Here is a 13,232-nt window from a genome sequence, read left to right as displayed (position 1 = left end):
ACAGAGAGCAGACACACTTGTAACAGTGATTACCAGAGAGGTTGTACAGGGCAATACACAGCTACTTGATATATATTTTAAGAAGCACTCTCATACAAGTAGAAAAGGCTGGTTTAACATATGTAATATCCATAATAATATTAATTAATGAACTTTTTTGCATCATACACATGTGTAAACTTCTTTTCTCTGTAGGTGTTGTTGCACTAGACAATTAAAAGACAAAGATTTAAATTTGTGGTTACTCAATATTTTCATAATCTGTCAATGGTATTCAGCCAGGAACAGACTGGTTTGATTTGATTTTGTATTTTGTTTATATTAAGAGTTAATGTTTGGACATGGCTATCCCAAGACATTAAAAAAGTTTCATTGGTTTAAAAATGAAATTATTAAGTTTCAGAAATAATTAAATAATTTTGCATAATTACAGGGTTGTAGAGCTGACAGGCGATGTGACTCCTGACATGAGAGCTATAGCAAAAGCTGACCTGATTGTTACTACACCAGAAAAATGGGATGGTGTCAGTAGAAGCTGGCAAAACAGGAGTTATGTTCAGAAAGTGTCCATTCTCATCATTGATGAAATCCATCTGCTAGGTAAGCAATACTTTTTTTTTTTCTTAATCATAATTTACCTTGAAAAATGTGCACCCAGCTATGACTGCATGGAATTTTTAACCTCTGTACTTATTTTAAAATTTCTCTTAAATAACAGGGGACGAGAGAGGCCCAGTACTGGAAGTTATCGTATCTCGAACTAATTTCATCTCATCTCACACAGAAAAACCAGTTAGAGTAGTTGGTTTGTCCACAGCATTAGCAAATGCCAGAGACCTTGCTGATTGGTTAAATATTAATCAGGTATGTAGAAGATTCTTAAAAAGACATTTGTGCATATCCATCATGCAGAAAAGTTAACTATCAATATTTCCAAGATAACTCAAGCTTAAACTAAAAGAATTTGTTTTTGCTTCAGATGGGTCTGTTCAATTTCCGACCATCGGTGCGACCAGTTCCATTGGAGGTACATATTCAGGGCTTCCCTGGCCAGCACTACTGTCCTCGCATGGCTAGCATGAATAAACCTGCTTTTCAGGGTAAGCAGCCAAAGCTAGAGCCCTTCATTATCTGAAAAAGAAAAAAGGGTTCTAGCCATGTTTGCACAGTCTGTTTGTGTCTTATGTATTATATGATTACAGAATGTGGTACTATCTTCTTTCTTGTGGTGTACAGGATGAATCTCTTGCTAATGACCCAAAACCTCATCATCTCAAACATATAGTATCCTGCTGTTGGAACCTACAAACAGGAATATAAATATATTTGAAATAATATCAATGAAATTAGTGATAGTGAGGAGAGATCTTATACAAATGAAAATGTGTTTTATCTTAGCTTTCAGCACTGCAAGGAAAGGTTTGTAAAAGTATTTGAGATTTAGCAAGTAATAAAACCATTCACCGTAGCAATCTGATGAGGTATTTTCATAAAGATCGCTGTATGAATGCTTTAAAAAAATCTTGAACAGAAGTTGCAAGTCAAGCTAAACTCACATAATTCTAGGTTCAAGGCAATAACCATAAAATTAAGAATTTGCAGTGAGTCCAGATATGCTTCTGTTTTCAATTTTTTATTCTTAACAAAGCTGGCAGACAGGCCTGATTTAAGAAAAACCCTCATATTTTATTGGAACATGTTTTGTTTTGGTTACATAAGGAATATTTATTATATCAATTAAAAATAACCTCCCAAATAAATTTTGGTATGTGACCTGCTGTTGATTGTGGGGTGACAGTTGTGAGGTGACTTTTTAGCTACTCTAATTAGCCTTATGACAGAAACAAAGTATTGATTGTGGACTAGAGACCAATCTTGGCAGCTCAGATTATTTACACCTCCACAGGAGCATTGTATAAAAACACTAATGAACAATAAATCTGTCTTGGGCTGTTCAGCCACACCTGTTCCTGAAGCAACAAAAATCCATTAGATGTCGAGCTTTTAAAGAAGATATAGATATATAGGCATCCATATTTGTAGGGTATAAATATATTAACAGATTATGCTATAGATTTATGTAATTTTACAATTATATACATATGTGTATATATGCATACACACACGCTATTACCAGTGAACTAAGAGACAGTATGGGATGATAGGCAGTATAATGCACGTGTTTTTCATAAATTAGGGATGAATGCATAATAGTAATTGGTAGAATGAAACATTATACAAGAAATAAATCATGCATAAATATCTATATGTGTAATATACTAGAGTTACTATCCAAACTATAGCTACATGCTGTTTATTCTATTTTAATGTTATTAGAAAACCTGTCAGAATTTGATTTAGTGAGGCCATTTTTTCCACTTGTTTGACATGGTATGCTCATGATTCTCTTAGCATTTTCATTGTTATCTCCATTTCTGACACCATAATTTTTTTTTTCTAAAATCACAAAATTTCTAATTTCTAAAATTACATAAAAACCCATAAAAAATGTAAATGATAATTTTTGGACTAGTTTGATTGTTTCACACTACTTGTTCAGGAGCAGAAACCATGCTCCTTTAAGCTGTTACTCCTACACTAATTTTGCAGCAACTGTAAAAGGTCACTTTCTAGTTAAGAATTCCCTGCCAATGCTTAGGCATAAAAGGTTAGTGAAAGATGGATTTAAATCTTTGGCACTTCTGCTCGCAGTGCTAGCACGATGTGTTAGGAAATTCTGCTTTCTGGCAGAAATAGGTGATGTATAAATTTTTCTTTTTTAACAGCAATTCGGAGCCATTCTCCAGCAAAGCCAGTTCTTATCTTTGTGTCATCCAGACGTCAAACTAGACTCACTGCCCTAGATTTAATTGCCTTCCTGGCTACTGAGGATGATCCAAAACAATGGCTGAAAATGGACGAAAGAGAGGTACAGTAATATGATATGTATTAGTTATGTTTTGCTTTTACATTTTGGTTTAGCAATATCAGTTTTAAAAAAATATGTGAATATAAAACACAATTGTGGGCTTTTTGAGACTCTGGTTTGGAGACTCTTAGACTCTTGCATGTTTACTTACTTTTAAGCATACCAATAGTTCTATTTATTTCCATATTAAGCATATATTTGGTAGAATCAGGGCCTTAGATTGTGAACTATTGCTTTTTGTTCTGTAAAAATTATCTGAGGAATTGTTACTGGTTCTTTGGCACAATTACTATTGCAGAGTGCTTACTAATTGAAAAAGATAAACAGAGGAAGAAATATTATTGTCCCCAGTTTAAAGAGGGGGAACTGAAACACATATAAAACTTTGCCCTTTCTGTTTTATCCCCTTCAGTCTGGTCCTGCTTCAGATCTCTCTCGCTCTTCCACTCCTACATCCTCATACTAGTTTCTTTCTCTAAAACTTCCCAATCAATATTCAGGACCCTCATCCTAATCTCCATCTCATCTCTTTACCCAGCTGCTTCTCCACATCCACATCTCTCCCTCAAAATGATCTGTTCTAGTCTCTTTGTCCTGCCAGTTACAGATCCTCACTTATGACTCTTCGTCCCATCTTGCTCTTCAGTGTTCCTTTGCCCACAACTGCCTCCGATTTGTCTTCCTTTCCCACTAGTTTCCTTCAAGATAATCTCTATTGGAGTATCTTTACCAACCAGTCCCTGCGTTCTTGCTCCAACCGCAACAAACTAGTCAGCATTTTCTTTCCATCCCCATCCCCTCTGGTCCAAGTCTTCAGAGACCAGTTGGTAATGCAGTTGGAACTGGGAGCTACCCTAAATATCGTATTGGTGTTGGTGGAAGGGGGAGAACAACTCTGAATCAGCTGGTGAGAGAAGTAACAGCAAGAATCCAGCAAGAAGTTGGAATATGGCTGGGGCAGATGGGACAAGGGACAGGCAAAGGCAGTGGGCTTGGGGTGGAATAGATCGTGATAAGAGCATGGGCAAAGAAAATCAGGTGGATAGTGGGAAGCTGGGGTAATGGAGAGCAAGATTGGAACACAAAAGAGAGGGATATAAAAGCATAGGAAGTGCCTCAGCTTGGATCAGAACTTACAGAAGCATGATCAGATGTTCTGTTGTGATGTTGTTTGCTGTTCAAAGATCACAGGCAAATAACCTGGACAGTGTCCACTTGTATTATGTAACAATGAGAATGAAACAACTTTAAAAAGTGACTAAAATGCAAGTTTTCCCAGTCCTGAACTCTGATAAGCTTAAATGCTTATTGAAATAATACCTTCTCAGAGGAATTTATGCCAATACCACAGAAATCTGCCAGGTTACCATGCTTGCTTAAAATGTGATTTAGAGAAAAATTACATTTCACATAAACCAAAAAAAATGTAAATTCTTTCACATAAAAATGATCTAATCCTGCCTGTCCCTGGCAAAATAGAAGGTGTAATTATTTTTGACAGAAAGGGTAGTATTTGTGCGAGCCACAAGAGGCCATAGGTAGCTACAAACATCCACCTTTTGCCTGCCAGCATCACGCACTGCCCAGGAGGTACATCCCTGCTTTGGATGCATGTTAGAACTGGCATCTTTATAATCTGTTAATAAACTAACTTCTAACAGTGTCTAGATTTGATGCTACTTTTTTGCAGCTGATTGAGCTTAAAATTTTTGTTCGGTTTGTGCTGCAGTTTTAAATGTACTCCTACGTATAATGAAAATTCCAATTCATCATAAGATAATGAGCAGGGTTGCATCACAAAAGGGCCTAGCTTAGTGGTCCTGCACTGTTTGTTCCAGCTTACTGCTGTTTGAGGAAACTGACTTACATTTTATACAACAAATAACAAACTTGCAGAACAGGAATCTTAACTCACAACTACACCTTGCAATATGGAATTTTTAAATTATTTGGCTGATTATTTGACTAAAACCTATATAGAAAAAACCCTGATTGGTTCCATAAATGTCAGAACAGTACTAAGTGCCAAAATGCCAAAGAACATTCCAAAACGGCTCTGTTCCAGCAGCCACAAAACTCATTAGCCACCTTAACTCATTTGATTCCTCCATTTTGAGCAACAAAGTCCATTAAATGCCTGTGTTCATTTTTGTGCATGCTCAGGAGTGATCCATTTAGGAACAAAACACCCACCTAAGATTTGTTGCAGCCTAGAGTGAATGTGAGGAGTGCCTAAACTCCTCCTAAGTTATCAGATGGACCCAGTGAGTTGGCAGTCTTGTAAACAACTGACTGTCTCTGGGAATGTGAAGGAAGAGGAAGAAGTGCTAGTGGTGCCAGGTTTTAGCGTTGTTTTACCTAATGGTTAGAGCACTCATCCAAGATACAATATGTAGTTTCTAGATCCATTTAGCTGGAGACAATTCAAACAAATGTCTTATGTTGGCACTGGATTTACAACCCAGTCCAGATAGGTCATGCCTGTGTGGAACAAGGTTTCTAAATGACAGACCACAACCCTTTCCATTTGATAATAGGCAATTTTTACTGATACACAGTGATAGCAAATAAGATTAATGCAAGCAAAGGAAGGAAAATGATTAAACAGTCCTACTCATTTACTAGTCCTCAGGTTTCATGAGAAGACAATACATCTGACCAGTATGTGAGTGCCAACTTGTTGTTCTTGCTTGAAGAATGTCAGCAGCCTTAGAGGTTGGGAGTCGATGTCAACTTGCTGCTCTGAAATTCCTGCTTTTGTATTCTTTTTCTCCTGATGACTCTTCATTTCTAGGTACTGTTGATTGGCTTTCTTGTGGTCATTATGCTGTCCACATTCTGCCCTATCAGCCTAATCTTTGTTACTTCAAATCCATCAAATGCATGCATCTTAATGTGGTCATTTACTGATACTTTAATTTGGGTATCTCCCATCTCCTAATTTGGTCATTCCACCAAAACCAGGGATTTCTCGCCAAGTTACAGCTGGTCATTGTGACCTAATGCTAAGTCTACATGTTCCTATCTTGTTATGGGTTTCAAAGGAACCAAGTGCCTCTTTTGTTGCTACGTGTTTTCAGTTTCCCAGGATGTATATGACTGTTTCTCTGAGACAGTTATAAGAACATGAACCTTCTCCACAAACAGATTTTAGAAACCAATTAACTAGGGATACACTAATAGAGAATTTTTGGGCTGATACTGATGGCTGATTTATAGTGAGCCATTTCAGCTGATACTGATCCAATTCCAATACGCAGCCAGGCAGCATGGAGAGCAGCATCTGGCTGGTAAGTCTGTTGCAGGCGAAGGAGAGAGGGAAGGGACTTGGGGGGCCAGATCAAGGAGCCCATGGTGAGAATGGGAGTGTGCAACACCTGCCCCAGCCCCACTCCCTCTCTCACCCTGGGGGCCTCTGTCTGCCCCCCTCATGCCCCTTTCCTCACAACAGACTTGCCAGCCTGACCCAGCTGCTCTCCATGCTACCAGGCTGCATTCCTGGCTGTCTGGATGCTGTACTGCATGTCCTTGCACAGGGTATTTATCAGCCACATCAGGCCAAAAAAAGCCAATTGCCGATGCAATCGATTTTCCTTATAACAGTGCCGATCCGATATGGGACCGATGCATCAGTGCACCTCTACAATTAACCCTTGTTGTTCCCCTGGACCATTGTTCTAATGCAATATTTACTCTTTTAACAAGCCAGTTTCTAAGAGCAAATTTCTAAATATAATTCTCTAGCCTTCATCTACTTTCCAGGACAGTACCACCATATTCCGCCAAGTAATGGCATAATGTAAATGAGGCACCTTCCACACTTCTTGTTGGAGATGCTGGCCCATTCTGCTTCCAAGAATGTAAAAATCACATGGTCAGAGAAGTAGCCAAGTAAAAGAAAAATTGACACTTTGACTCAATGATTTAGAAACTCCAAAAAGAGGGAGTCCTGGATTCCAGTCCCTGTTTGTAAGATCATTTATACATTTTTCCTTAGCCGCTGGTTAAAAGATAACCCTTAAAGCAAAGCTCAGGAGCCAGGACTTTACTTTAAGCTGAGTACCCAAACCACTAAATTTTGCCAGTTTCCCATTTCCTGGATGAGTTCTTTAACCAATAGGCAACTATACAAAAGATAGGCATCTTTAACAAAGATCAGTCAGTTAGGCACCTACCCTCTGAAGAGGGACTAAATGACATGGATCCCATGTGAACACGTGCAGCAATGAGTTGGCCACCTATGTGCCAGAATGGGGTAGAAATTCATGTGTGTCCCTTGTCGTGGGTCACCACTGTTTATAGCACAGTTTTATTTTCTCTGGGTCAAACTTGCCACCATAGGAAACAACATAATCACAAAACAAACAGATACCTAAACAATAAAGAGTTAGCTTACATCCTGTGGTCTTTTCTCAGATCCTGAGAAAGTAATCCTAACTTTGTTGCCACCTCAGCCTTTTCTCTCTCTTTTCTCTCCTCCTCTCCCTTCACTGGAAGCTTTTAACTTCCCCTGGGCCATCCAGTCATCCCCACCAGCTGGCCCAGTCCCCCTCAGCAGGCAGGCAAACTTCTTTCACCCTTTGGAAATGTCTACTTCTTCCTTTTGACATTAGAGGGATCATAGGCACTTAATCTGGCTGTGTCCCCAGTCTGGGGTCAGATATCTAATATTTAGGCTGTGTAATGGCTAAATGGGGGTGGGGGGCTAGGTGACCAATATTTAATGACCAATATCAGTAAAGCAACTTATGCCCACTCATACAAGAGGAATTTATTGATAGAAGGTCCTTTATGAAGGTTTGTTTTACTTTAAAACTCACCTGAACCAGAGAGTAGATATATTTGCGTGCTACAAATTATACCTCATAGGCTCGGAGCATAGAATAGGCATCTATCAGTTTTCTTATTTATCTAATAAATAAACATTGTGAAGTCCTGTATTATTATCTTTCACCAGTTAAGTATCAGAAGATACAGCATTGCGTTATATGTTGGAAAAGAAGTTTCTTACAAGATGTCTTGATTTTACTGAGATTCTTAAATGAGAACAAAAAATCATAAAAGTTTTGTCGTGAATGTATTTTTAAAACGTTGGATTCAAATATTTTATTGAGCAAGATGCATCTGTGTTTTTGTCTGACATAGAGAGGTGCTGGGTTTGGTCTAAACATAAGCTCAAAGCAAAATGAATCCATATTGTAGCACCTAGATTTCTTTTTATCCATCTTCTTGGTGTTTTACTTGAGAATTCCAATAACTTCAAGTTTAGATTAAAATCGAACCCAGATTAGGTGAAAAACCCAGAGTAGGCAAAAAGATATCCAAACTGTTTTAATATTTTTTCTAAGAGAAAATATGTTTTTAAGGCAACAAGAGGGCACAGCAGCCCCCCCTGGCTCTCCAGGGACCTAGTAGACCTCCTGAGGCTAAAAAGAAAGACCTACAAAGGATGAAGGATGGGATTCACCTCTAAGGAGGATTATTCTGCACTGGTCCAGTCCTGCAGGGAGCAAACCAGGAAAGCCAAGGCTGCAACTGAACTCCAACTAGCTTTGAGCATCAAGGACAATAAAAAGTCCTTTTTCAGATATGGGGGGAGCTGGAGGAAAAGCAAGGGCAACGTTGGACCCCTGCTGAACCAGATGGGGCAACTGACAACTGACGCCCAGGAAAAAGCCAACCTATTAAATGGGTACTTCACATCGGTCTTTCATCAGTCCCATGGTACGCCCATGCCCGCTATGGGACAGGGAGATCCCCTGCCCTCCATAAATGCTGACCTCAGGAAGGAACACCTTGAGAAGCTGGATACCTTCAAGTCAGTCGGCCCTGACAATCTACACCGCAGGGTACTCAAGGAGCTGGCGAGCATCATATCCCAGCCTCTGGCACGGATCTTTGAAAACTCCTGGCACTCTGGTGTAGTGCCCGAAGACTGGAAGAAGGCCAATGTGGTGCCTGTCTTCAAGAAGGGGAGGAAAGTAGATCCGGCTAACTATAGGCCCATCAGCCTAACTTCTATCCCGGGGAAGATCTTAGAAAAGTTTATTAAAGAGGCCATCCTTAATGGACTGGCCAACGCCAGCATCCTAAGGGATAGCCAGCATGGGTTTCCTGCAGGTAGGTCTTGCTTGACCAATCTCATTTCCTTCTATAACCAAGGTAGGTCTTGCTTGACCAATCTCATTTCCTTCTATGACCTATCACCTGGACAAGGGAGAAGAGATTGACGTCATATTATCTTGACTTCAAAAAAGGCTTCAATCTGTTATCCCATGATCACCTCTTGGCAAAACTGGCCAATTGTGGCCTTGGGTTCACCACAATCCCCTGGCTGGAAGATTGGCTCTGTGGTCGGACCCAGAGGGTAGTAATTGATGGAAGTGTCTCATCATGGTGTTCTGTGACCAGTGGGGTCCCCCAAGGCTCTGTTCTTGGACCCATATTGTTCAAAATCTTCATTAATGATGTGGACATTGGAGTCAGGAGTGGACTGGCCAAGTTCACTGATGACACCAAACTTTGGGCCAAAGCATCCAAACCAGAAGACAGGTGGGTGATCCAGGATGACCTGGACAGGCTCAGCAAATGGGTGCATGAGAACCTGATGGTGTTTAACACCGAAACATGCAAGGTTCTCCACCTTGGGAAGAAAAACCTGCAGCATCCTTGTAGGCTCAGCAGTGCTACACTGGCTAGCACTATGGAAGAAGGAGACATGGGGGTCATCATTGACCACAAGATGTACATGAGCCTGCAGTGCAATGCTGCAGCTAGTAAAGTGACCAAAATGCTGGCTTGCATCCATAGTTGCTTCTTAATCAAATCCTGGGATGTCATTCTCCCCTTGTACTCAGCCTTGGTGAGGCCGCAGCTGGAGTACTGTGTCCAGTTTTGGGCTCCACAATTCAAAAAGGATGTGGAGAAGCTTGAGAGAGTGCAAAGAAGAGCCAGCTCAAGACCATAGGTCAGGAAAACAGACCTTACAATGACAGGCTGAGAGCCATGGGGCTCTTTAGCCTGGAAAAGCGCAGGCTCAGGGGTGATCTGATGGCCACCTATAAGTTTATCAGAAGTGACCACCAGTATCTGGGGGATGACGAGGTCAAATGATTATAAACTACTGCAAGACCGTTTCAGGCTGGATATAAGGAAGAATTTCTTTACTGTGCGAGCCCCCAAGGTCTGGAACAGCCTGCCATCGGAGGTGGTTCAAGCACCTACATTGAACACCTTCAAGAGCAAATTGGATTTGCTGGGATCCTATGACCCCAGCTAACTTCCTGCCCTTTGGGCGGGGAGCTGGACTCGATCTTCCGAGTTCCCTTCCAGCCCTGATATCTATGAATCTAAGACCCTTGACAGACATTAGACATAGGACAAGATTAAGTGGTTAATCACATCTTAAGTAGTGACCTGGCCACATGTTCAATCAATTAGTGGTGTGATAAAACTGGAAATAAACTACAAAATCATTACACAAAATATATATAATTTGTGGCTGCTGCTTAATTGAACACATTGCCCACACACAAAAGCATTGTACTCCAGAGGCTGGGAGTCCCCTCAGATGATCAGAGCTCCCAGTCAGGAAGTGCACCCCGTGCTCTCGTGACTGGGTGCCCCATTCAGCTGATTGGAGCTTGCAGCCAGGGTGGGCACAATGTGATTCCACAGCTGGGAGCCCTAGTCAGACGATCAGAGTTCCCAGCCCCAGGAGCAGACAGTGTGTGATCCCTGGCTGAAAGTCCTGATCAGCCAAGTGGGGCACCCAGGTGCAGAAGTGCATCTTGCACATCCCTGGTTGGGAGCCAAGCTTACTACTTGCAAGTGCAGGGGGAACCTAGAATTGGGCTCCCCCTGCACCTGCAATATGGGATCTGATGCAGGATCCCACAGCTGTGCTTCCTGCCATGCACATGTGACACACAAGGAAGCGGGATTGTCAGGATCCCACATCAAATCCCAGTGCACCTTATTTCTCAGTATTTCTCTGGTACCTCTTCCCAGTCTCATAACCTAACTTTCAATGAATTTGTAGTTACTTGAAGAGCTTTGTGAGGCACATATATAATGGAAGATTATTAGGAGACAAAATATCTATATGAATTGATGTTTTTAAGTTCTACATTAGACTTTAGCAGGCTTCTTCTCCATTCAGCTCATTAGAAACTCCTATTTGTATAACATTAACTTAAAAAAAAAATACAAGAACTCTCCAAGAACTTGTTGACTAGGTTTGCTTACTGATGCATTTGTGCTGGACATCAGAATCAAATTCTGGACTCCACTTATCCCAGCTTCCCATAAAACTGCTTAAACTGTCTCCATACTATAAAGACTTAGAATGGGGCAGCCTGGCTTGGTGCACAAGGTAGCCAGAACCTTTGTCCTTCATGGCAGATATCCCTCTACTTCTTGAACAGTAGGTCCACAGAGACTGACTGTGTTCATCCTAGTATAGCTGATTACAGTCCCGGCAAAACATCCCATGGTATGGTGTTGAATGATATATTTTCATCCCATTGATGAGATTCCCTAGAAGGATAGATTCTTATCTTCCCACCAGTTAGAGAATCTCTTTCTTCTTTGTTCTCTTTCGATGGCTTAATTAGGCTCTTCAGGTCAGTAGCCAAGTTCTCTTTCTATCACTTTTCTGTGGAGACTGCTTTCCTGGTGGCTATAAAGCTGACCAGAATAGGAGAGATTCCAGTACGCATCATAGGTTCTTCTCTTACTATTTTCACAAGGACAAAGAGCACTGTGAAGCCTGTTCTGAAGTTCCTACCTAAGACTGTTTCTGGCTTTTGCATTAATCAGTTTAATATTCTAACCTGTCTTTTCCCTAAACATTTTTCTTTATTTATTACAGTACTTAGTCCTTGCAGAAGGACCAGGCAGTGGGGGCAAGGGAATAGCTAGACAGGAACTAACCCTGAGCTTGCTTGTATCTGCTAATTTCCTTACCTGACTTCTCTCATGCCTCATGATGGCCCTTGAAAAGATCTTGCAGCACCCGTGTGTGCCCTGTCATCCTGGTTGAGAATCACTGACTTGCAGTGTGTTAGTTATAACTATTAATGTGTGTGTTCTTACCTCATAATAAAGTGACATAAGAAATGAAAATAGATTTCCCTTTCTCCACCCACCCCTAGTCACTTGTCAATAGCTGACTCTGACTATGGTCTGTTTAACTAACAACTCTGCTTTTCAACTGTCAGCCAGGAGAATAGTTTTCAAGCTGGAGGACCATTATCCCATTCATCTAGAAATTTTGTCATGTCCTTTGAAAGAAATACAAACATCCCAGTTTATTTTATGGCAGTTATGTTATGTGGCACTATAGATTCTGACTAGGTAGCATTAGGAAGTTGCCTAAGGAAAAGCCATTCCTTCCACTTCCCTCCACCCCGTCTAAATTGTGTTCATCTTTGCAATGATGGAGTCCTGCAAAGCTGTGCAGCTATTTCACAGAAAGAATAACTAAAGTCAAGTTGTAGCCCTTCTTTTTTGTGTCTGTCTCAATTTTCCCTTTGTGTAGTTTTGTATATTTTTTCCCTTAGGTTAAAGGCAAAATATAAAGCTACTGGTAATATTTTAAGCTATGATATAGTTTGTTTAAACCAGCCAGGATATTTTTTCTCAGACTGAAACTTAAGGGAGGAAGAGAGCCTGCAGCAGGGAGCCAAAGGCTCTTGGTACTTTTAAGAGACTTCTGCAGGCTAATCTGGCTGTGTGGGGCTGCAACAGAGGAGCAGACAGGTCCTTAAGTAAATGGGAAGCTCCTGTGTATGACTTGGGAGCCACATGATAGGAAGGGGCAGGACTTTGAGGCATATAAGCCCAAGGTCTGCGTCAGATGGCACAGTCTGGCCCTGCAAGCTGCAAGGAGAGGAGCTCCTGGGGAAGATGGCTATACAGCATGGACACCTAAGCTACCTGTGAAACTGAAACAGCTTTGGGGAAAATATGACTTGTGGTGAGGTATTGACCCAGAGTGGCGCAACTTTATGAGCACTCGTGGTGTTCTGGTAAGGTGCCAGAGGACTGGAAAAGGGCCAATGTGGTCCCCATTTTCAAAAAAGGAAGGAAAGAGGACCCAGGAAACTATAGGCCTGTTAATCTTACCTCGGTCCTGGGGAAGCTCTTTGAGAAAATTATCCAGGAGCACATCTGCAAGGGACCAGCAGGGGAAATTATGGTTAGGAGCAATGAACATGGGTTCATTAGAGGAAGGTCCTGTCAGACCAGTCTCATTGCCTTCTACGACCAGGTCAAAAAAACCCAGTGGATGTAGTCTTTC

The 13,232-nt window shown here is 41.1% G+C and overlaps 1 protein-coding gene across 1 annotated transcript in view; it reads left to right on the top strand.

The window, feature by feature from the left end:
- The window catches only part of ASCC3 (activating signal cointegrator 1 complex subunit 3), a 555,582-nt gene that overhangs the window by 445,199 nt on the left and 97,151 nt on the right, over nt 1-13,232 (top strand). Inside the window, exons 27-30 of the mRNA XM_019537809.1 lie at nt 434-600; nt 719-864; nt 980-1,100; nt 2,787-2,929. Coding sequence (XP_019393354.1) covers nt 434-600; nt 719-864; nt 980-1,100; nt 2,787-2,929 — 577 coding nt within the window. The remainder of the gene's footprint in view (nt 1-433; nt 601-718; nt 865-979; nt 1,101-2,786; nt 2,930-13,232) is intronic.

This window comes from Crocodylus porosus, unplaced genomic scaffold (genome assembly GCF_001723895.1).
Source record: "Crocodylus porosus isolate Cpor-Errol unplaced genomic scaffold, CroPor_comp1, whole genome shotgun sequence".
NCBI classification, from domain to species: Eukaryota; Metazoa; Chordata; order Crocodylia; family Crocodylidae; genus Crocodylus; species Crocodylus porosus.
The sequence above is the reverse complement of the archived record's forward strand: the minus strand, read 5'-3'. Positions and strand labels throughout refer to the sequence as shown.